General features: G+C 40.8%; 2 protein-coding genes across 12 annotated transcripts in view; one reads left to right on the forward strand and one right to left on the reverse strand.

Moving 5' to 3' along the window:
• The first annotated feature begins 486 nt into the window (after window positions 1–486).
• On the forward strand, window positions 487–5,961 carry SETD6 (SET domain containing 6, protein lysine methyltransferase). 3 transcript variants are annotated; one of them, XM_045442949.1, is made up of 9 exons: window positions 501–753; window positions 988–1,080; window positions 1,154–1,298; window positions 1,377–1,518; window positions 1,656–1,850; window positions 1,981–2,101; window positions 3,537–3,717; window positions 3,895–4,037; window positions 4,189–5,961. In XM_045442949.1, exons 1-9 carry the CDS (start codon window positions 727–729, stop codon window positions 4,492–4,494), a joined length of 1,353 nt encoding a protein of 450 aa, XP_045298905.1. In that variant the 5' UTR covers window positions 501–726; the 3' UTR covers window positions 4,495–5,961. The 3 variants fall into 3 exon arrangements, with proteins under 3 accessions (XP_045298903.1, XP_045298904.1, XP_045298905.1); XM_045442948.1 differs by having other exon boundaries at window positions 495–753; window positions 1,154–1,518; XM_045442947.1 differs by having other exon boundaries at window positions 487–753; window positions 988–1,298; window positions 1,377–1,850.
• Window positions 5,405–24,643, reverse strand: part of CNOT1 (CCR4-NOT transcription complex subunit 1) — a 102,814-nt gene continuing 83,575 nt past the window's right edge. For 4 of the 9 annotated variants that reach the window (XM_045442945.1, XM_045442943.1, XM_045442944.1 and 1 more), the window contains exons 33-49: window positions 24,472–24,576; window positions 23,600–23,719; window positions 22,249–22,440; window positions 21,324–21,466; window positions 20,515–20,623; window positions 19,984–20,153; window positions 19,118–19,349; window positions 16,623–16,871; window positions 15,285–15,448; window positions 14,973–15,090; window positions 13,449–13,550; window positions 10,482–10,655; window positions 9,533–9,682; window positions 8,404–8,584; window positions 7,718–7,850; window positions 6,647–6,781; window positions 5,405–6,492 (exon numbers count right to left, since the gene is read on the reverse strand). In XM_045442945.1, coding sequence (XP_045298901.1) covers window positions 6,414–6,492; window positions 6,647–6,781; window positions 7,718–7,850; window positions 8,404–8,584; window positions 9,533–9,682; window positions 10,482–10,655; window positions 13,449–13,550; window positions 14,973–15,090; window positions 15,285–15,448; window positions 16,623–16,871; window positions 19,118–19,349; window positions 19,984–20,153; window positions 20,515–20,623; window positions 21,324–21,466; window positions 22,249–22,440; window positions 23,600–23,719; window positions 24,472–24,576 — 2,556 coding nt within the window. In that variant the 3' untranslated portion in view covers window positions 5,405–6,413. Of the gene's footprint in view, window positions 6,493–6,646; window positions 6,782–7,717; window positions 7,851–8,403; window positions 8,585–9,532; window positions 9,683–10,481; window positions 10,656–13,447; window positions 13,551–14,937; window positions 15,091–15,284; window positions 15,449–16,622; window positions 16,872–19,096; window positions 19,350–19,983; window positions 20,154–20,514; window positions 20,624–21,323; window positions 21,467–22,248; window positions 22,441–23,599; window positions 23,720–24,471; window positions 24,577–24,643 lie in introns of those variants that run through there. The other 5 variants (XM_045442940.1, XM_045442938.1, XM_045442939.1 and 2 more) reach the window with 2 other exon arrangements.

Here is a 24,643-nt window from a genome sequence, read left to right on the forward strand (position 1 = left end):
ACTTTCCCAGGTTTTAACCACCATTTCGCACTCATTCACTCATTTACTCAATAAATACATAATTGCATACCTGCTATGTGTCAACTAATAAAGAATCATCTAAATAAAAATAAAACCCACCATGTGCTATGCAAATGATGACAAACGGATATACCAGCGAGTGCGGGCAGAGGCGGGTTATTCTACTTCTGGGAACCCTCCCCCTGCCCCTCGGAAACACACACAACCTGACCCACCACACTCCGAAACGCACGCACGCACACTGATAACCTGCTCCATGTAAAACGGTTAGATGACCGTAGCTAACGGAGACTCGAGATCAGGAAGGCAGGCTGGTCGCCCACCTGGGTGCGCTGACAGCCTTGGTTGGTACCGGGAAAAAGGGAGTTTTGTTCTTTACCCGGACTTCTATTCCGAAATGTCTCAGCTCATAGAGACCGAAGGGGAGAGTTGTGGCTGGCTCAGAACCAGGCTCGAGGCTCCACAGAGACACGCCTTATCGGACCCGACTTAAACCCAACTGGGGACACTCGGGCTCCACAGGATGTGCTCAGGAAGAATGATTTGACCAGGTGCAAATCCCCACTAGTCTTCCGCGTGGATCAGGAGGCGAGCGTCACGTGGCGCCGGGGCGGGGCCTGTGGCCCCGCCCCCTAGAGGTCTTTTCCCGGACGCCGGAAGCGCTAGCGCGGAGCTTCTGAGCGGCTGGGCCGCGCGCCCTCCGCTATGGCGACCAGGGCAAAGCGCCGGCGGGTAAGTTGCGGGGGGCCGGAGCGGGGCCTGCCTGTCTCCCTTGCGGCTTGCCCCTACCCCGCCCGCAGTGCGGTCCCGCGCGTCCCTGCGGCTCCCTAGCGCAGGTCCCTGGCCGCCCTCCTCGTCCCCTCCCCCACCCAGAGCGAACTTTTCTCCGCGCGCACGCTGCGATGCCTTCCCGCTTCCCGCGCGTTCTCCTGGGCGGACCGTCTCCACCGCGCTGGCTCGTTTCAGGTGGCGGGGCCTGTGGGAGGCGACGCGGACCCGGACCCTGTGGCCGGCTTCCTGAGCTGGTGCCGGCGGGTGGGGTTGGAGCTGAGTCCCAAGGTGAGGAGGCGGGGGTGCGGGCCGACGCGGCTGGGGCGCAGTCCACCCCTGACCCACCGCTCCCCCTGCTCAGGTGGCGGTGAGCCGGCAGGGCACGGTGGCCGGCTACGGCATGGTGGCCCGGGAGAGCGTACAGCCCGGGGAGCTGCTGTTTGCCGTGCCGCGGGCCGCGCTCCTGTCGCAGCACACCTGCTCCATCGGCGGCCTGCTGGAGCAAGGTGGGTGCGCCGGCGGGGTGCGACGGGGAGGCGTGCCGCGGGGCCGCGCCGGTGCTCTCACCTCTGTGTCTCTCTCAGAGCGAGGCGCGCTGCAGAGCCAGTCGGGCTGGGTGCCGCTGCTGCTGGCGCTGCTGCACGAGCTGCAGGCCCCGGCCTCGCCCTGGAGCCCTTACTTTGCGATGTGGCCGGAGCTAGGCCGCTTGGAGCACCCGATGTTCTGGTGAGAGCCTTGGTGGGGGCGGGGAGCACCGGCCCTGTAGCCTCGCGGCTCGCTCCGCCCTGGCCCGGGGACCGGGCCACGAGCGCTAGTCCCGGTAGGGTGTGTGAAGGGAGCCTGGCTGGGGTGCCTCCTCGCAGGCCTGAGGAGGAGCGCCGGCGATTGCTGCAGGGCACGGGCGTACCCGAGGCGGTGGAGAAGGACTTGGCCAACATCCGCAGCGAATACTATTCCATCGTATTGCCGTTCATGGAAGCCCACCCGGATCTTTTCAGCCCCAGGGTTCGCTCCCTGGAACTCTACCACCAGCTCGTGGCTCTTGTGATGGCGTACAGGTCAGTGAGCCGAACCTTGAAGGACTCCTTTCTTTAGATCTCAGTTGAGGGATGAGAGGGGAAAGAACAGTGAACCACACCCCAGTCTCTCACCCTACCCTGGGCTTTAGCAAAGTTCTCTCTGTGGCAGCTTTCAGGAACCACTGGAGGAAGAGGAGGATGAAAAGGAGCCAAACTCCCCTTTGATGGTGCCTGCTGCAGACATACTAAACCACTTAGCCAATCATAATGCCAATCTAGAATACTCTCCAGTGAGTGGATCCCTCTCAGTTATTGTTATTATGTGCACTGATGATCAGGCATTTGATTCAAACCAGTGCTGGTCGTTGATGCTGCCCTGACAGTTGGGCTCGGTGGGCTCCATTCTCCTCATGCTAAAAATGTGTAGGTGAAGTTCTTCTGTTATGTACTTTGAGTTTGCGTATTCCAACGAAGTAGAACACAAAACTTCAAAACCCGCAGAGAAAGTTGTGGTTAATTCTGTAATAAGCTACTGCCATTTACTTGGTGCTAGAGGTTGGTTGGCTCCTCTGTGCAGTGCCAGTGAACCAAGATCGTGTTGGGGCCCAGTGGACAGCAGCCTGGGTCAGATATACTGTCACTACTTTGGGGAAAGAAGAGGGAGGAAAGGGGAATGGTCATAGGTCAAATCTAACTTGATATCAAGGGTATATCAATTCTATTTGCTATGTGGAAAGTTGCAAGATCAGATCCAAGTTTATGGAATCAAAATTTAGGAAATGGCTATTTTTTAATTTTTGCCTCTATCTGCCATTTCTACTTTGATCTTGGTTTAATTGTTCATTTTTAAAACCCAGCGACTTTTACCCCTTTCATCCTACTGTACAGGCATACCTTGTTCTATTATACTTCAGATACTGCATTTACAGGTTGAACGTCTGTGGCAACCCTGTGTTGAGCAAGTCCGTCAGTGCCGCTTTTTTAACAGTGCTTGCTTCATGTCTGTGTCATACTTTTGGAAGAATTTGTAACTGCAAGAATTGCAGGATTTCAAAGTTTTCCATTGTTGCTATATTTGTTCTGGTGATCTCATCCAGTTACAACTCACTGAAAGCTCAGTGATTAGCATTTTTTTTTTTTTTAGCAGAAAAGCCCATTTTTCTGTTCTTTAGGATGGAATACTGTTGAACACTTAATAGACTACAGTATGGCATAAACTTTATTAAAAATCTTTTAAACGTATGATACTTTATTTTTGAGAGAGTACGTGAGCTGCGGAGGGGTAAAGAGGGAGACACAGAATCCATGGCAGGCTCCACACTGTAAGTGCAAAGCCCAACTTGGGCCTCAAATGCACAAACCATGAGGTGAGGTCACGACCTGAGCCAAAGTCAGACACTTAACCAGTTGAGCTACCCAGGCACCCCATAAACATCACTTTTATATGCACTGGGAAGCCATAAAATTCATTTAAGTTGGCTTTTGTTTTTGGTTTTTTGTCTTTTAACATTATTTGCTCTTCTGTGGTGCTCTGGAACTGAACCTGGACAATCTGAGGTATGCCTGTACAGGATCTTAACAGGAACTAAAAAGGTAGAATGTTGGAAGGTGTATCATCAGTCCCATTGCTGAACTGCACCCACCGGAGGCTTTTCCTAAAACAGAAATTATCTTTGTGGGTTGGCCAGGGAAGCGCTTAGTCCCAGCTTCTCCCTTCCACCCCAGAATTGTCTTCGGATGGTGGCCACTCAGCCCATTCCTAAAGGCCATGAAATTTTCAACACTTACGGACAAATGGCTAACTGGCAACTCATTCATATGTATGGTTTTGTTGAACCATATCCCGACAATACGGATGACACAGCTGACATTCAGATGGTGACAGTTCGTGAAGCAGCATTACTGGGTGAGTGTCGGATTAACTCTTGCACGCTACACTGATGGACGTGTCTCTGTCCCCACCCCAAGTGCTCTTAAATAGCAGTTGCCCCTTTTTTGGTAGACTGGGTGGGGTAGATGGAAGAAGAAGAAATGAACTGGTGGGTATATGGAGACTTACACAACATTGCTTTTCTACCTACAGGAACAAAAGTTGAAGCTGAAAGGCTCCTACTGTATGAACGCTGGGATTTCTTATGCAAACTGGAGATGGTAGGGGAAGAGGGAGCCTTTGTAATTGGGCGGGAGGAGGTGCTCACTGAAGAGGAACTGACCACCACACTCAAGGTAAAGGGCTGAGAATAGATGAAATATTTGGAACTACATGAAAGAGGAAAGGTGGGATGGAGGGAGAGGACACTTAAATGCTGCTAAGATAGGTCTGGCTTTTCTCTAAATTCAGCGATTCAAAATTAAAGGGCCCAATGATTGCTTCTAGGTACTATGCATGCCTGCTGAGGAGTTCAGAGAGTTTAAAGACCAGGATGGATGGGGAGATGATAAAAGGGAAGAGGAGAGCTTGACAGTCACAAATATCCCCAGGCTGAAAGCATCATGGAGACAGCTGCTTCGGGACAGTGTTTTGTTGACCCTGCAAACCTATGCCACAGACTTAAAATCTGAACAAGATTTACTAAGTAACAAGGAGGTCTACACCAAACTCAGCTCGAGGGAACAGCAGGCTTTGCAGGTTCGCTATGGTCAGAAGATGATCTTACACCAGTTGTTGGAACTGACAAGTTAGCAGGTTCCCTGTTGCCTGAAAGACCATCCACAAGAACTTTATTCTAAGCTCGCATTCATTGATGCTTGAAAAAAAAGGAAAATCTGGGTCTTTTGCTTTTCCTTTAATAAATACCAACAGGAAAAGTAACAAAGGTGGTGTGCTAGGGGTAACTGAGATAAGGGTGACCTGTTTAAGGACTGGGTACAGCGGACTTGCAGATTGCTGTTACTAAGATCAGTGAATTTTACAGCTGTTTTGTTCTCAGTCTGAACCAAAGGTTAGAAGAAATGTGATAGTAATAGGTTCCTGTTGTAGTCTAGCATTTAATAACGTGGACTTTGAAGGTAGACCTGGGTCTGTTTTGAGCAAGCATCCCCCCACTCCAAGACTTCATTTTCTGTTAGAGGGTATGATATGGCACTGGCACTCAACAACTACTGTACTTCCTCAGGAGTCTGAAGTTTCCTCCACATGGCACAGCCCACCGGTAAGGGAAGAAACCCTAAGCCACCAATGACATTCAAGCCCCATTAAGATTTCTGCTGTTGAGTCTTGAACTTTTTGTCCTCTGTGGCCATAAAACTTGAGTTATTAAGGTATATTTTATTTTAAATAGTGTAAATTTTAAAAACTTTTTAAAACAGGTATATGTGGTATATTATCAAAACTCCATGGGGACAAAGGGTATGAAAAATGTTTTGTAATTATCTAACCATAGAAACCTGATCCAATGATTTTTCTACTGCTGAAACACTACAAAATTCACTTCCTTGCTTGTTTCAAGATGCCAGATTCATGTAAGTGATCTACCATGCAGCAAGAAGTGACGTTTCCCATTGGCAACAGGCTCTGCGAGGCTGGGTTGTCCACTTTCCTCACCACCAGCACTGGCTGCTGCTACTACTGAGAAAGGCACAGTGGAGTCATGTGTGTGTCATGACTTTAATGTTTTGACTACAGTATGCATACACATACAAGTAATGGGAGCTAGAGCCCAGGAACTAGAAAGGCTACAAAATACAACACGTGGACCAATACATTTACAAAACATTCAAAATGCTTACAAAAGGGGCTGTATTGGTCCTTTTGACTTTGTTGTTGTTCAACATAGCCTATATAGGGCTATTTACTGGGATAATGGGGAAGGGCAATTCATACACTATTAGTTCCCTTTCCCACAATTTACAAGGATCAGAAGAAAGAAAGGGGCACTTTTAGGCCTGGTCCGGTTTTACGTTATAAAAAGAGCTGACTGCATCTTGCAGGGCCTAAGGGGGCAGGTTCTCCAGTAGAAATGAGAAAATGATGCTCTCCCAGCAGTCGGCTTTAGATTTGGGGAAGAGGCAAAACAAAAACCCATGGGATCTCAATTGTGAGCTCTTCCCATGTCCCCTAAGCATACCAAATAGTAGCACATACACATTTTTAACAACTTTGTGATTTTCAAGGTCCCCTGTCCACATTAAAAAAATAAGTTACACAATATTTAAACTGGCTTTTTTTTGCTATTCTTTGGGACACCAGGAATGTCAGAAGACATGGAGCTGTATTGTTCTGTCCCCAGACAAGTGGATGGCATCCGCAGCCTTTTCAGTTACAAGCTGGGCAGGTACCAAGTTTATCTACTTGCCTTGGACACATTTTGCACAAACCCAAGAAGTTCCAGACAAAAGTTTTCTCTTTCATATATTTACACAAGTTCAAAATGATATTCACAGCATCTTCTAAATTTTGGCCAAGAGTCAAAAAAATGCATTTAAACTTTGGAACGTGCCCACATACACAGGAAGCTGACCCAAACAGTAATTGGGGCAGGTACCCGAGAACCAAAGGGCTGGGAAAGTCAGGAAGAGCTGAAAGGATTCTTCAGCCAGTTTATGAACTTGGTGCAGTGGGACCTCCAGGCTGACACATTTACAGCAGAGATGCAGTTCCATCTAACTGGCACCTGTCCCTTCCATTACTTGCTGAGCCTGCTTCTGTCCCATGCAGCACTGTGCAACCGACTGGAATAACCTGAAAAATAGAGACAATCACAAGTTTGTGATAAAACTTGGGGCCTGGCAATCCCTTGTGTCACATTAGCTCTGGCTATTATTACCCTCTTAATCACCCACCCTAGCTAGAGCCATCATCTGTTTCATTCTTAGACAAATCACTTTGAACTCACTTTTCAATTTCTGGGGCACAGTGTACAAATTCATGGTTCCAGAACTTAAACGCTGGATTTTTAATCAGCTCAATGAAGGTAATAAGAAGACCCCAAGGATGTGGCCTATTTACAATCAACCGTTCCAAGAGAACCCTGAAGGGAAGAAAAGATGAGTTAATGCAGAGAAACCTAGAAATTTATGAACACTTCTCCTTTACTTTTATTCCTATCTTTTCTCCTTGATTACTAAACTACATGCAAAAGTTACTAACTTTACTGAAGACAGGTGGATTAGGTCTAAACGATATATCGCAGTTAATGCAGGTGGATTCCAAATTAGTCTTCTAGGCTCACTAACTGGAAGAGGCAGGATACAAATCTAGGTTTTCTAAGTTAAAGGATAACAGTATCAGATTACATGGCTCACAGAAAGCTACTTAAGGAATGCACAACCAGTGAAAAGAAATGAATTCTAATACTACCTGGGTATGTGTGAAAAAAGTCAAGGATATTATTTAATGAGATACTGTAATACACAAACTATTAGGTGAAGGGACAAGTTTTTAAAGTCTGGTCCAGATTTTAAAATGTGTATCTCTCTCACCAGAATCCACCCATTGCCTAATCTCTGGTGTAGTTTATCATTAGGAAAACGCTAAGTACAATCCTCTATTTCTCCTTCAAACCTTTCAACCTAGAGGATGAAGGAAAAAGCCCAAACTCTTTAACAAAATGCCTTTTAATAGGCCTATGTGAATTCTGGACTCTGGATAAAAATGTTATCGCTACCATCTGAGAGAAACTTGATTTTCAATCAAGATACCTATACCTTTTGTCAAAACCTTTTTATTTTAGCAATGGTTATGATTTGCAATTCTCTACTTGTAATTCTGTGTCCATCAGACTAATTACCAGGGTAGGAATCAATGTACATTTTGTTCACTACTGTATCCCATATCCCACATGTAAAAGATGTTTTAAATGGACACAAAGAAGATCTCAACGAACAGTGCACAGAAAACACACTCGATGCATAAGTTAAGGGGAAGAGGCAACCATTGAGAATCATCCAAAAAACTTCTCCCTTACCTTGTAATCTGTTCTTGGATAGCTTCAGTGTTGGCCTCTGCAAAAAGGTACAGCATGGTGCAGCTGAAGTAGTGAGTGTGGCTATTTGGGTACCGCAGCTGATTTGCAATTGCATTCAAGAAGAGATATCGACCTAGAAATTCAGAAAACAAACTTTATTAAAGACTTGCTCTGAGAGGCCAAGGCAAAAAGACATTCTGAGTGGCTAGGGTTTGGATTTGGGATCCTGGCCTTTCCCGTGTCCTTTAGTTTCAACCAGTGGTTCTCAGGTTTCCACTTCTGGGAGATATATTTTTTTATTTTCCACATTACAATTTTTAGAAATATTTAAAAACAGATACCCTACATATTAATACATGTTAATAAAAGCATTCCCCCCCCCCAAAAAAAAATCAGGGAAGAATATCCCTAATTTCACAGATCTATTTAATGTCATTTAAGAGGAGACAGCTGGATTCTTCTAATCCTGTGTTCAGTCTGCTCCAGTATTGTTTCCTGTAGCCTCTGGAAAACTCCACTATACACTCACGGCAAGAGTTTCCCCACCACCCAAAAAAAGAAAATAGCCAGAGCCATAAACAGACTAACAAAATATTATATGCCTATTATGACAAAGTATTTCTATGACCAGACTGTGGCAAACAGTACAGAGAACTTGACTCTGAGAATTGGCTAGTTTCACTCACCTTCAGTGTCCAAGTCCACAGCCAGGTTCTGGAAGATGTCCATGTGAGCCGAGTGGGTGATCGTGCTCATTGATGGCGTGCTACCCTTGTTGTGGATGTGTGCAATGGCCTGAGTCCCTACATAGAGCACCAGTGCATTGATGAGCTGGAGGTTGTAACGATTGCCAGGTTCATTGGATACCTAAATGAACAAAACAGAAAACTCCTTATTTTCATAGAGGACTCACTATTTCTAAACCCTTTTTACGCCTTCATAGGAAAGCTGAACTGCTCTCAGTGTTCTTTGGGATTTAACTTTTAGAAATTTACTTGACTTTGTGAGGTTGCTGAACAAATAACACATCTGTCTATGGGTGGTTGTGTCAGTAACAGGAAGGCAAAGCTTTAAGAGGTGCCAGCAAAAAAGTACAGTTTATAAAGTCAGTCTATTATCTCAATGATAAAAAATATTGGGAGGGGCGCCTGGCTGGCTCAGTTGGTGGAGTGTGTCACTCCTGATCACAGGGTTGTGAATTCAAGCCCCATATTGGGTATGGGGCATTCTTAAAATCTTGAAGAAAAAAATAATCTAGAGAGAGGGAAAAGTGGTACTCTGGTGTGGAAAGACCACACGATTTCAAGTCCTTTTCTAAAACAGCAAACTAAGACAGAATGCCCTTATTAAGAATAATCATGGGGTGTGGGAGGAGCCTGAGCGGCTCAGCTGGTTGAGTGTCCAACTTTGGTTTGGGCCATGATCTCATGGTTCGTGGGTTCAGGCCCCACGTTGGGCTCTGTGCTGACCGTTCAGCACCTCCTTTGGATTCTGTGTCTCCCTTTCCTCCCTCCCTGTCTCCCTCCCCCTCCCCGCTCATGCTCTGTGTCTGTCTCTCAAAAATAAACAAACATTAAAAACAACAATAATCATCTGGGAGTACTGAAAGGGAACCATTATCAGCCATGTATTCGTACAGAAAATCAGCCTATTCCCCTGGTTGCCTCTTCTAAGGCTTTGTATCATTGATAAGATGAACTAGTATAATGCATAATTCAGTGAATCTCATCCAACCATGAGAAATGTTTAAATCTGGTTGACTCCCAAATAGACCACTCACAGACACAGCCGAAAATTTAAGTCAAACCAATTAACCTGTAGGTTGCTGCGCAAATCAGACAGAAAAGTGACCGGTGATCGAGTTTTAAGATAGGAATCCAAATCCTTTTTGAACTGAGGTGGCATCACTCCAGTAAAATTGGTAAGAATCCGGGGTGCAATGTTAATTTCACTTAACATATCCACCTGCCACAGATAGATACAATAATCAAAACCAGAAGCATATGTAAGAGTTAACAGCAAATTCCATCTGTGCTAAAAAGTAGGATTGTTTTTCTAAAACTATACAATGTAAGATCTTACAAAGAGCTGCCACTTTTTATTAATCTGTAATTAAAAATCTATAAAAGGTAGGAATCTCTCATTCCGTAGTAAATCATCTTTCTAAATTAAGGCAGGACAGGTACCTTCTGTGAACAAGCCTAATAATGTGTAGCACTAGTTATTTTTTTCCTGGACTTGGATTTCAAAGTAAGGGTACAGAGGAGATATTGCTCACTCACCAAGAACCCTAGTCTTTGAAAAGATGCCTCAGAAGAAAAGAACATCATACTTATTACTTTAAAAAAAAAAAAATGCATGTGAAAGAAAAAGAATACAAAATACATAAGAATTACAATAGCTGCATCAGGGTGACACACAAAAAATACCTGTGGAATACAGGTATTATAAACGTCTGTTCTGAAATTCTGTGCAATCAGGGCCACCCAGCAAGTAACTGGCCCAAAACCTTGGTTGACGTTCTGCAAAAATTAACTTACTATCAAAATTAACTAAAAACAGCAGCTAGGCAAAACTGTAAACCAATATTCAGCAGGCTTAATAACATGATTGCCCCCTACCCCCAAAGAGCATCCTTATCTAACAAATAACTTATATGTGGTTTATGCTGGGGAAAGACAGGTTAAATAAGTCTACAACCAGAGAAAAGGACTGAAATACTAAGACGTAACCTTGTTTTTCCTTGAAATGTTTAGAACTTTACCTTCAGGTTAGGAGTGAATGGGTCTGGGAGCCTCATGTTTCTTGGGAAGGCACTCAGGATGAGATTTCTTAGCTGAATACAATTAGGTGGGATCACATCACAGAATCCATAATGATAATCACAAAGGAACTCAGGGAAATCATGCAAAAGAACCAGCAGCACTCTCAAAGTGCCCTATTTTTAAAAAATGAGAAAAACATTGGTTGTTTTCATATTAAGGTGGAAAGTTGGAGTAACATTTATACTATCATGAATGTTAACTCAAGTAAACAAGATAAAAGTATAAAGTATGCTTCATTAACAAATTACAGGCTTTAATAAAAAATTGTGTCACAAGTGATTTACCAAAATATATACATGTACATCTGGAAATCACCAAAATCTAATTTTGGGGACTTAATACCTTATATGCTGTATACTAGAAGAGGCTAGCAAAAAAAAAAAAAAAAAAAAAAAGACATAGGCTTCTAACTTCAGAAGCTGAAAAAACATAATTTATGAAAACCAAGAATGTAAAAGAGCCAAAATCAATTACATGTTTAAAAAGTATTAAAGGAGGGTGAACCAAAATTGGCTGTTTGAAAAGATTAATAAAATTGATAAACCCTACTAATGGAAAAAATATTAATAGCAAGAATGAAATGGGACCATCACTACAGATCCTACAGACATAATAGTTTAAGAGAATGGCCCCCAGTTATATGCTAATAAATTTGACAATTCAGATAAAATAAACTACTTTAAAAACCAACTTGCCAAAACCCCAATCAAAATAAAGTCTGAATAGGGGTACCTGGGTGGTTCAGTTGGTTAAGCTCTTGGTTTCAGCTCAGGTCATAATCTCACGGTTCGTGAGTTTGAACCCCGCATCGGGCTCACAGCTGTCAGTACAGAGCCCACTTGGGATCCTCTGTCCCCCTCTCTCTGCTCCACCCCACCCTTGTGGCTCAGCCCCCACCCCAGCATCTCTAAAATCAATGAATAAGAGCTCCCCAAACTATTTTTTTTAATTTTTAAAGAGAACTTTCCCCAACTTTTTCAATGAGATTAGCATAATCTTGACACCAAAATTTGATGTGAAAAGTCACACAAAGATCCTAAATATCAGAAATAGAAATAACAGTGATATATCATGACCAAATGATTCAAAATGCAATGGCAGTTTAAACATTTTAAAATTAATGGAGTTATAATATTAACAGAGAAAAGATTTTTTACATTATTTTGAATGCAAAAAGGCATTCAATATGACTCCATACCTATTTAATGATTTTAAAACTCAACAAATTATGAATAGAGGGCATTTCCTTATTCAGATAATGGTATCTGCAAAACAAAACTGTAGATTTATAAAAACATTATACTTAATGGTGAATAACTAAAAGCTTTCCTTAGGATCATTAATGAGACAAACATGTCATTATCACTCTCTTCTATTCAACACTTTCCTGGGAGTTACTGGCAAGAAAAAGTAAAACACAAACCCAAAGTTACATGTTGATGGAACGAATACAGAATACACTTCTCCCCACAAAAGACACTCATAAACTCCCAGAAAATGTAAATTTTGCAAGATAGCTGGATGCAAGGCCAATATACAAAAATCAGTTTGTTTCTATACATTGCTACCAAATATGAAAAAGTTTAAAGACATTTTACAATGTCACCAAAAAACCCACAAAATGTATAGGCATAAGTCTAAAGAAGGAGGCTGAAAAGCTCTATTCTGAAAACTACAAAGCACTGCATAGTAAAATTAAAGACCTAACTAAATAGAAATATTCATGTTCAGGATTGGAATCTCAATATTATTAAGATGTCTATTCTCTCCAAAATGATCTAGAGATTCACTGCAATCTCAATCTAAATCCCAGCCAGCTTTTAGAAGTGAAGATGACTGTGTAGTTTTATGCAACGGCAAATGACACAAAATAGCCAAAATAATTTGAAAAGAGAGCAAAGTTGAAGAGGAATCACTTTGCTTGATTACTCTGGCTTTATATGTAAGTCTTACAACTCAAGACAGTTTTATACTGCCCTAAGAACACAAAACAGATGAACTAGAAAGACACCCATACACAAATGGTCAATTATTTTGACATAGGTGCCCAAGCAATTCAATAGGGAATAAAGAATGGTACTGAAAAGCTGTACATTATTTATTGGGGTGGGGTTATAAGGAAAGAGGAGGAAACGAATCTTACCATACACAAAAATAACTCTGAGATAGGTCATACCTCCTAAGCGTAAAAGCCAGAATTATACGGCTTCTTGGGCAGTGAACAGAGCACACACAGAAGAGAATGCGACTTGGGACTGCCAAAGATTTCTTACGTCAGATACAAAAAAAAAAAAAAAGATTTCTTACATGAGATGAAAGTAAAAACTTGGTAATTCTGACTACATTAAAGTTTCCATTCCTCAAAAGACACCCTACTTTTAAGGGAGTAAAAAAGCCACAAGAGTAGGAAATGTTTGAATATATATTAAACAAAGGGCTTATATCCAGAATGTATGAAGCAGTCCTATAGAAAGAAAACAGATAATCTAGTAGAAATATGAGGAAAAAACTGGAAGAGGAGCATCACAAAAGGATATCCAAATGGCCAAGCTATTCATTTAAAAAAAAAAAAAAAAAAAAATCAAGGAAATCCAAACTAAATCCACAATGAGATCCTACTGCACAACTGCCAAAATGGCTAACACAAAACAGTAAATACCAGGCACATGCTGGTGTGTCAATTAACAGCTATGTATATTTTATAAAAGTAGTAGTGTCTACTAAAGCTGAACATATGGAATACCCTGTTCGGGTGCTGGTTATACAAGAACATTTGACTTTTGCACTTTTCTGAATATATATTATACTTTAAAAGCTTAATAAAAAATATTAGGCCTCACATTCCCAGTTGAGAGTGTGTAAGTATTTTTAAATTTTATTTTAATTTGTAACTCTAGATTAATTACCTTATAGAGGATTTGCATAGGTTTGGTGAGTTCCACATTTCTAAGGAAAGGCGCTAAATATTTGAATAAATCAATCAGTAGCTGTGCATACATAGGCCATCCCTGAAAGAAAGAAATGTACATGAGTTGTAATTCTACTCGGTTGCTGTTCTACCACCAAAAAGTTGACTTGTTTACTATCTTCTTCAGACTAATAGAACTAGAGAATACTGACATAAATAAGTCTCTTGAAGACTGGCATTAAAAAGGAGTAAGGATAATTACAGAAACAGTGAGAAATATTTAAAACAAAATGGCTCCAGAATTCTAGGATGTATGGGTCCTTGTGCCTGTAAGCAAAATTTGAAGAGGAGTAGTAAACCTGGAGAAAATTTCAGACACAACAAAAAACAGTCAACTAAGAAACTGACAGAGGTCTGTTTTCTTCCTTCCTTCCTGTATTTATTTATTTTTAAGTTCCTTGTTTTAATTAAGTCCTAGGTCTCAAACCATTTCTTTCCCCACTCCCAACTCCTGTCAAATAATTTGATCCAGTTTATAAAAAGTTCACACTATAAATCCTCTATTTTCAGCCAAACATGGCTGAACCTGTCACCAACTCCCAATTTTACTAAGTATGTTTATTTGGGGGCAATTTTATTCAGTATGTTATTGTGTTTCTCCTCCTGGAATATCAAACAATATACGCTCCATTTAAGGTTTAGCTCACTTTCTTTTTTGCCAAGCACATTAGTCATATTTTCTTCTGAAAGGCCAATCAAGGATATGTTCTACCATATTCATTTGCCATTTAATTGCAAGATGGGAGAGAAACCTCTCATGTTAACTATGTTTATTGCAATTACACTTTAAAAACTCTTTACTAAAGGGGGCACCTGGATGTCTCAGTCATTTAAGTGTCCTACTTCAGCTTAGGTCATGATCTCACAATTTGGGAGTTCGAGCCCTGCATCGGGCTCTGCACTGACAGCTCAGAGCCTGGAGCCTGATTTGGATTCTGTGTCTCCCTCTCTCTCTGCCCCTCCCCTGCTCACACACACACACTCAGTCTCTCAAAAATAAACACTTAAAAATAATAAAAACTAAAAAAATAAAACTCTTTACTAAAACTTGATCCTAATTTCTTCAAATACAGGCCAGCAGTCTTCACCCTTGAGTGTGAGAGTCTTTAGCATTTAAGGTGAGAACCTGTAAAACTGGCGGGTTCTAGAACTCCATTATTCGAAGTTTTATATATAAGTCTACAAAGGTGCTCCAAGGTTTCAGTTTTAAAAAAGTCCTTAAGAAATTAACACAGATGGCTCACAAGACACTTGGAAAAGCAATACCCTAATCACCGAGGAATGGCTTCTAGGCAGAGGCAGTCAAGTACTTGTTAAACCTCTCTCCAAAACTTTACTCCACATGAAATTATTCTCGACTAAACCTGGAATAAGTAAAATTATTACTAAATGACTAAAAGTGCTAATAATAAGCTCCAAGTAGTTACAGTCTTCATCTGTAGGAGATAAACTGCAGCCACACCTTCTGCTGTGGCGTATGTGCCAGCATTCTTGCAATAAATATCCGATGGGAGATCAGTTCAAGCCAGGCATACACAAAGCCAGGGGCTTTGGTAGGCCTCAAGATGTGGAATGTATTGCTGAAAGAAGAAAACCTTAGTCAGAAGAAGGTCCAAGTTAAATATGGTGAATACCACATCAATATAAGTAAGTAACATTCAAGATGTATTACAAATCAACGTGCCTCAAATCCACAAGAATACTACTTCTCAAATTTTACCAACAAAATAGCAATCCTTAATGGGAAATCTCTGTTAAATCCAACAATACTCACCAGAAAGCTGTAAGTGTCTGGAAATTAATGGTTTCCAATACATGCTCAGGTGCATTGAGTTCCAAGAGCAGCATAATAAAAATTCGATGGTAAGGAAGCTGCTGAAATTCACTTTGCCGGACATCGTGATCCTGCAGGAGAACTCCCACGACTATACCAAGAACCTACAGAGCACACAGATTACGAGCCTGTATATCATAAAAATAATTCACTTACCACTCATCAGACAAGTTTTTTTACCTTGTATTCTTAAGTCCCACATTAAAGGACACATATCATTTGAATATAAAATTATATGCTGGCACCCAAAAGGGCCATACACTGATGTGGCCAGCAGAATTTTGTTTTCTTTGAATTTCAATGATCTTAGACCAGAAACATACTCTCCACAAATACTGGTTTTTTGTAAGCTTTAGAAAGGAACATGGTACATCATATTCCATCATGTTAATACAATGTAACAACCTAATTTCTCTGGTCTGATGTGAGTAAAGCTGACAAGAAGCAAAATGGTTTATACTTCTCTTGGCATTTAATAGATGGAAAGCCAGGGAAGCTCTCAGGCTGCAGAAATGTCTCACGTACACAAAGAACTAGAAGTGCCTGGGCAGCTCAGCAACAGTCAAGCCTCTCTTGATTTTGGCTCAGGTCATGATCTCATGGTTTGTGGGATAGAGCCCCACAATGGGCTGGGCTGACAGCGTGGAGCCTGATTGGGATTCTCTCTCTCTCTGCCCTTCCCCAGCTTGAGTGCTCTCTCTCAAAATAAATAAATAAATTTAAAAACACAAAGAACCATACTGCATTCCACTGGATTTTCCCACTGAAGAGTGAGGGACAGGGCAACCTACTTGTAATTACCCAAGACCAAACTCTAAGTTCGTTTTTGCAGTTTTAATACTGAAATTTCCAGGAATTCTATATATGTCAAAAGAAAACCATTTTGTTCCTTTAAAGAAAACAATCAACTGCAATGTCACTCCTGGTATCTGAGGTGCTAATCTGTTATCAGTGGATAGGTCGAGCCACCCCATTCAGGGTGATTCTGCGCATAGCCCAAAATTCTATATTATCTAAATATCTTCCAGTATAGTCATTACCAAACATTAACATACTGAAATACCTTGCGGTGGTTGGAGGGGGAGGAGGGGTGGACTTTTAGTTCAGACACTACACTCTTCTAATATTTAATGACTATGTTTATAATACTATCTATGAGTTTAATTTCAGGACAGAAAAAGGGCTATTACAAAATGTTTTGCGGAAGGGACTGGGCCCTAAGAACCACTGATGCAGGCTTCAAGTGTATCAAGACTAAGGCAAGAGAGAATTTCACACCTTGTTCAGCAGATTAATCTTTGTGACAGTGTTGGTGGCCTCCCCTGAGTGCTTCACTAGCAGTGCAATGAGGCGGACAAAGGCATCCAGGTTGTGATAGCACTTGGCTCGGATCATGGTGGGATTAGCAGCAGGATTGTGCTGCTGCTCTGCCTGAGCACGGTAACTGATTTCTACACACATTTCAGTACACAGACGAAAGAACCTTGTTATGAGGTCATCAGTCTTCAGGATTCCTTGCTGGTGCATCTACCAAAGGAATAAAAATATAAAACACAGTGAGATATAATACACACAAATAATTTTTTAATTTTCATATTTAAGAGGTATTCTCCCATTTACTCCTTGTCACATTTCTACTTCTTACTTTGTAAAAACAGGGGTCATGAAAATGATTTATCCATTAAGGACAGATGACAGAATTGCTTAGTTTTAAGTTTAATGGAGAACAGAAATGATGGAAATTGAGAAGGAAATAGTAACATGGCAATTTTGAGTTAACAGTCCATAGCCAAGTAAAGTGGAAAAATTAACTAGGCAAACGAACCAACTTTTAGTAACCTACTAAGTCATAGTTAGACATTCTAACCAAATCATAATTCCCCCAAGAGATTAAATTATGTATATTTTACTTTTTCACAGAATTTAAGATAACTTCTCCCGACTGACTTAACCAGTAACAAAATTTTTAAACTCCAACTAGCTGCAACATGAAAAGTCAAGTAATAATTTGCACAATAAGTAGGTACCAAAGAAAATAGCCACAGATCATACCTGGCTACTTAAATGTAAATTGAGTTTATTTCGACGTAAATTAAGTTTAAAATAACACAGACAGAATGAATTTCTTCAAAACAAAGGATAAAGAAAAAATTTTATGACATATGATTTGGAAGTGAAGCAGAGAAGTTATTTGGCTAGTACAAAAGAAGAAGGCAGTATAAGAGGTGTTAAGGGTGCAGAGGGAGAAGGAGGTCAGTGCTTAAAGAAACCAAGCCCAAAATGGAAACTTGACCGATATCTTGGAAACTTTAAAACAATTTCACTGTCCCTTGATAAGCAGTAAAATAACTGAATTGAAACTTATGTACCCTAGGCAAGACAGAAGGTCAGCAAAGGGACTTTTGTACATTGAAATCTGAGAAACTACCGGGGGGGGGGCCGGGGGGGGGGGGGGTAACAAAGACAGACTGCTGTTATCAAGGAGGTCAAGGAAGAAAGAATTCTCAAAAGGATGCAAAAGAGAATAAAAAGTATAAGTACAGTATCTTTTTCAAACAGAGAGAAGAAACAAGAGTAAATAAGCCAGCAGGAAGAGCTGAGACAAGCGCCACATCCATACCCATGAAATTTTGATGATCACAAAAAAAACCCCAACTGATTCAAAGTTCTTCCATCCAAATCAGAAAATCAAACTGTAAATATTCAACAACAGCTTTGCAATAAGGTGTATTTTAGAATTCTTTTAAGGTAGAGACCTACTTAGTATGATTTATTTACCAAGTTAACATTCATCTTGAACAGTAAATCCAATTTTTAACAACTTTTAAAATTCTAATCAGCTCTTCCATAATCCACTGTCATTTATTTGATAATAGATCTAATTGCAATCTTTCTTTGGTTGCACACCTATGCTTTGGTCTCAGTTTAAAAAATATAATGGTCAATCTGCAGAAATAAGCAGATAAGCTAGTATCTCTCCCTGAATAAACATTACAATAGTTCTACTAAAGGAATTCTAAGGCCAGTTCAGCAAAAGCACCACTCTGGCAATTAAGTAGTATGATCAGGACAAACTGGCTACTGAGTATGAATCCCTTACAGTGGTTGAAAACAGCCAGTAATAATCAAAAACAGAATGCTAAAATGGTACTATCACTCTCTTCCTACATCGTTGTTTACTCATCCTGTTCAAATATTCTTTTCTAGGAAGTGGTTTCCTAACACTTTAACTCAAAGTCCAATTTAGATAAAATCACATGAAAATAAATAGAAACTATTTCCCAAAAAACCATGTTAACCAATTATAGGCAGATAAGCTACTTAGTTTAGAAAATATAATAAAAGGCTCTACCATTTAAATATTTAAGATTTTGTTGCATTTTCTTATTTTTAAAAACATGGGCTATTATGAGAATATTACTTATTAGCCCCAAATTCCCTCATTATTGATTATCAAGCTAGTAAAATTACTACATACATGTGGCAATTTCATTATTCATTATCTGATCCACTGTATTTTGTAGCTATGACTACTGAAATGGGATAAATACAACTAAAGGGGAAGTGAAATGTTGAATTTACTGCTTAGTGTCCAAAGATGAGGAATGAAATAGGCTTTATCAATTTAACAGAGTAACGATGCTGACATTTTGGTTTACATGAGTATGGAGGTAACTGTCTGACCACAGGTACATAATACTGAGCTTAAATATTGGAGGCATCACACCCTACTTATGTTGAATAAAAAGCACCTTTCTTTCCAAAAGCTCTACCTGTCCAACAAACGCAGAGAAAGCTTTGGTACTGTCACGGCCAGCTGCTGCTGAATGGTAGAGATTCACCCATTCCCTCAGAAGATACTCTGCCTTCTCCCTCAGGCCTGGAGGATCATCATACTCTGAGGCTTGAGAGATCCCAGAATGCATCATAAAGTTAGGGCCTCCATGAGCACGATCAATCATTGCTTCATAGTTGGATCGCACTACTTCCATCAGCTGGGGCAATCTAGTACAATAAATCCAGAGTGAAAATCAGTCTACTCATGGTTGTGATTTCACAGACATACAGTTGGACAATCTGCTTATTTAATAGAAACCACAACAGTGATTTCCATATTTAAGCAAAGCTATCTTTGGTCTCTTCCTGTTTACTCATGACCACATAATATGCAAATGACTGACTGACCTCACTTAAGCCACTTCTTGACCCAAAAAAAAATGATGCCTGTTGAGATGGAGCTGATGTGCATAGTTAACAAACACTCTGTGCGCCTACCATGTGCAATGGTTTGTTATTTATCTTAATCTCAACAATTCTCTGAGATACTATTTCTATTTTATTCAAGAAAAGGCTTGAGGAGGGGGGGTAAGTCAACTTGCCTAAAATCAAAATTTAAAGTGCCAGGGCTTAAACACAGGACTCCTGACACCAAGTCTAGTACTGTATGTACTGCTTGCTCTACAGCAAGGTGGCTTGGCGGTTAGTTAAGCTCTCATACTTCAAGGGACAATATTAGGCCTCACTAAAGCTTCCCACATGTTGTACAGCAGTTCTAATAGGTAATGTTAGTAAATCTGCACATTCATTTCTAAAGCTCATTCTTAGACTCAACACACAAAGATCCCATCACCATCCTCACCCTTCTGGAGCATTGCCTCTGGAGTGAGCATTAATCCTCATGAGAGTTTCAATGGTGTGGAACAGATCTGCCTCAGTAACATGAGCAACACTCCTTTCATCCACCAGCAGGATTTTTACCAATTGCATAGCAAATGCCACGGCCATGTAGTTTAAACCATTCTCCATTGACTGGCAACACAGAAAGCACAACGTAAGACAGACAACACTTATGGCAAACACACTTCCCAGCTACCAGAGCCCTTTTTCTGTTTAAGAAAATTCCTTCCAGGGGCGCCTGGGTGGCGCAGTCGGTTAAGCGTCCGACTTCAGCCAGGTCACGATCTCGCGGTCCGTGAGTTCGAGCCCCGCGTCGGGCTCTGGGCTGATGGCTCGGAGCCTGGAGCCTGTTTCTGATTCTGTGTCTCCCTCTCTCTCTGCCCCTCCCCTGCCCCTCCCCCGTTCATGCTCTGTCTCTCTCTATCCCAAAAATAAAATAAACGTTGGAAAAAAAAAAAAAAATTAAAAAAAAAAAAGAAAATTCCTTCCATACCTGTGCTAGGTGAAGATCATACTGCTGCATATTAACCAAATGATTGCGAATTAGCAACTCCACTGCTTCAACGTTGTATTTATATTCATCCCGACATTCAATTAGGCACCTAGAAAAAGTGTTTCTTTACTCATATAGGCTTAACCATATTGTAACAGGTAAAATAAAGATCCTATTTTATTCAATGGTAATTTGTTCCAATTTAAGGATGCTTTGAGAACCAAATGCAAATCAGTATCCAAAATTCAAAATAGCCAATAATGAAGCAGAACAGACAGCACAGTGTTAAAACTCAAGCTTTTCTTTCAAAGCCTAGAAAACAAAGCATACCACTTAAGACATTGAAATATTTATATGTGAACACCACTGCCAAGAAATCATTGAAACCTTTTAAAACCAATGATCTGCAATTTATTCCCCAAAGCAAAGTACTGGTTTTGTATATTCGTCTAAGTCCCATTTGCCTTCTAGAAAAAAAGGAAACCTCTGGACATGAAAAGGGCCATGTGGGCGCCTGGGTGGCGCAGTCGGTTAAGCGTCCGACTTCAGCCAGGTCACGATCTCGCGGTCCGTGAGTTCGAGCCCCGCGTCAGGCTCTGGGCTGATGGCTCAGAGCCTGGAGCCTGCTTCCGATTCTGTGTCTCCTTCTCTCTCTGCCCCTCCCCCCTTCATGCTCTGTCTCTCTCTGTCTCAAAAATAAATAAAAAAACGTTAAAAAAAAAAAATTTAAAAATAAAAAAATAAAAAAAAGGGCCATGTATCTTAGAAAGCAGTCTAATAAACAGTACTTGTTTAAGATGGATACTGACCTTGTGATCTGTTTGTTACACCATGGAGACCCATATGCCCGGCCATCCTGAAGAGCTTTTAAGACTAAAAGGTGGCACTCCCTGTAGCGCAGCAATAGGTCAGCATCAGCACCACTTGTGGCATCTAGTAAACCCTCTACAGCCTATGGAAGAAAAACAGTATTCACAAACATGGAAAATATAGTATTCAGCCCAACTTTCAAAGCCAAAAACCAAACCTTAACAGAAATTACAATATATCTTCTGGAGCCTCAAGTTAACAATGTCTCCACTCACCAAAACCCTTTTCACACACACACTTAACACACACACACACACACACACACACTCTCTCTCTCTCTCTCTCTCTCTCTCTCTCAATTCTAATTTATATTCACGTGTGTTCTTCACATAAAAAGTCCCACTGTCCCTACACAGTCAAAATCCAATGGTCCGTAACAACCCTCCCACATAACCCACCTACGTGGATCAACCTTTCCCTCCAAATCTAAAGTGCTGTCTTTTAAAGTTTCTTAAATAACTGTGTTTTCAAAAAATTGTAATAAACATTTTCCCACTTCGCCGTTGGTAAGTGCCATGACTACATTCTGTTCTGGGAAAAACTCACCCAGTTTTTACCAAACAAAATTTGTTTTACCTTAATTTTAAAATCTGAATCTAACTTAAGTAGGCGATGGTGCAGGTCACTAGATTTACAAACATAGTTTCTTCTTAAAAATAACATTTAATGGGGCACCTGGGTGGCTGAGTCAGTTAAGCATCTATCTGACTGTTGACTTCGGCTCAGGTCATGCTCTCGCGGTTCATGGGATTGAGCCCCCATGTTGGCTCTGTGCTGATAGGGTGGAGCCTGGTTAGAATTCTCTCATTCCCTCTCTCTGCCCATCCCCTGCTCCCTCTCTAACAAACTTAAAAAAGAACTAACCTTCTGGAGCAATCCAAGAGCAGCTATGGCATCCCGAGAGTTTCGAGATAATACTACAACCTCCAAAAGACTTCTAAGAGCCTGAGCTTGAGGATTCATGGCCAAAGTTGGTGGGATGGCATGTAGGTGCTGCTCCAGTTCTGTAATGCACTTATCATAAATCTGAGCTACATCATCTGTTGCCCAAGCTTGCTGTTTGAGAGAAGGAAAGAACCAAAAAAGAGATAAGCAAAAATTTTTCAGATTTTTCACTGGCACATGCAGCAATTAAAAAGTATTTTAGTATATTTACTCCCTTGATTCCCACCCCCCCCCCCAAATCAAAACAGAGGGGTGGCTCTTCCATTCCCTTTCCTGAACTATTCAATCTTAATGACATGAGGTGGGGCAGTGCAAGGTAGGGATGCGAGAAGGGGTACTTCACTTGACTATGGAAGGCCTGACAGACATCAACATAATCAAGTAATCAAAGAAAACAAGACAGATAATGGGACAGGATATAGCCTAGGAAAGTAGGTAATCCAAACCACAGAAAATATAGTACCCAGTCCAGCTGTCAAAGCCTAACAGAATAATAACACAGCATCGTTTCTGTGATAAATATATCAAAGATGCACTATTTGAATCTATTCCTGAGAACATACTGAACAAATCCAAACCAGGACATTCTAGAAAATAACTAGCCTGTAGTCTGCAAAAGTGTCAAGGTCATGAAAGATGAGGAAAAGGTAAGGTGCTATACCAGACTGACCTGGAGGAAACTTTAAAAACATAACTAACTAAAAATGTGTGATTCTGAAATAAGTCCTTTTAACTATAAACAGATGATACTAGGACACTTCATAAAATCTGAATGAGGTCTCAGGATTAGGTATTAATGTATCAGTATTAACGTCCTGATTTCAATAGCTGTACTATGGTCACACAGGAGAATGTCTTTGTAGATAACACAGACCAAAGTATTTGAAAGTGATTGGGACACCAGGGTTAGCATCTTATATTCAAATGGTTCAGGGGCAAAATGTTTTCCCCTACATCTCCCAACTTTTCTGTAAATAATTATATCAAAATTTTAGAAACTCTTTTTACAAAACATAGGCAAAGTGATGGGGTCACCATGTAAATTCCTTTAATTAGGCCAAAACATGAAAATCAACCTCATGGATTTAAAAAAAATAAAAAAGTTCCTCTGTGTGCCATCCTGATCTAATACAAAGAATAACTATACTCATCAACCGTGGGGTAATTTTCCCCCCCTTTAACTGAAACTCTCAGGAAGCAAGAGATAGATTTGATAAAAACATTCAAATTAAAATGTAAAACATTCAATTTAATCCAAGGAACAATTTACCTTCATGGGTTGGGCTAAAAATCCTGTAGGCTGACTTAAATCATTTGTGGGCAAGAAGCCAGGCACATTGCGTGCAAACTCTTCATAAACAGCCAGCTGCTTTGGGTCCACACCACCAACCTGGAAAGAAGAAAACCTATTTTGACAGGATCCTCTTCACAGAATCGAAGCAAAGTTCTTTGAAAGTGGAAAGTTTGCATGGAAGTATGCACAGGGATTCTGGAGAAGGCACACAGGAGTCACTACAACATATAATAGTGTAATTGCACATGTATGTGTGTGCACACAACTCACAGTGTTTCCCATTTCCCTGAATCCTGTCAAAAGTCCCCTTTGTTTAAAAATTCATTTGAGTTTTTCTAGGGAAAAATACCTCAAATAGGAACACACAAAGTGAAATTCTCTAATGGAGCTGGTAACAGTGATCAGATTTCTTACATCTTCTCACTAATAAGTAGTTAATAATTAAAACAGAAGTACTAGAAGGCAAGACCAAGTTGTGAAACACAAAAACTAACAAGCACATGAACTCTTTACATAGGGATGCGACAACTGGCAAGTGCATGCAATCTAAGGTAACTTTTCTTTTTTAAAATTGTTTAAGTAATCTCTACACCCCATGTGGGGCTTGAACTCACGACCCTTAGATCAAGAATTGTATTCTCTACCAACTGAACCAGCCCAGTGACCCCATCTAAGATATCTTTATGCCTTTTCCACAGGTAGCCTACAACTGATACGCTACTGAGGGTGGGATATTGTCTCAGAAACAACATGTAACCCCACTGTCTAAGTCCTGGTGAGGAGTTTAAGCAACATAAACAGAAAGAAAACAAAGATGGGTAGGGAGAGACAATGCCCCCAATTCTTACTTTCAGCCTGATTTGCTCTGGCATCCGCTCAGCTTGATATGTTAACACAACAGGATCACAGTACCTGCGACCTTCTTGCCTAGCATGTTTTCTCAGTTCAAATTCCTGCAAATAAAAAAAGTCACTGAGGTTCTTGTTATGAGGCATTTTCTTAAATAGAAAAAAAAATACT

This window comes from Leopardus geoffroyi, chromosome E2 (genome assembly GCF_018350155.1).
Source record: "Leopardus geoffroyi isolate Oge1 chromosome E2, O.geoffroyi_Oge1_pat1.0, whole genome shotgun sequence".
Taxonomy (NCBI): Eukaryota; Metazoa; Chordata; class Mammalia; order Carnivora; family Felidae; genus Leopardus; species Leopardus geoffroyi.

Coding starts and splice junctions, on each gene's coding strand:
- SETD6 (XM_045442947.1), top strand. CDS start 727: ATGGCGACCAGGGCAAAGCGCCGGCGG. Junction 1,851..1,980: donor GCTCTTGTGATGGCGTACAG/GTCAGTGAGCCG, acceptor TCTCTGTGGCAG/CTTTCAGGAACCACTGGAGG. Junction 4,038..4,188: donor AACTGACCACCACACTCAAG/GTAAAGGGCTGA, acceptor GATTGCTTCTAG/GTACTATGCATGCCTGCTGA.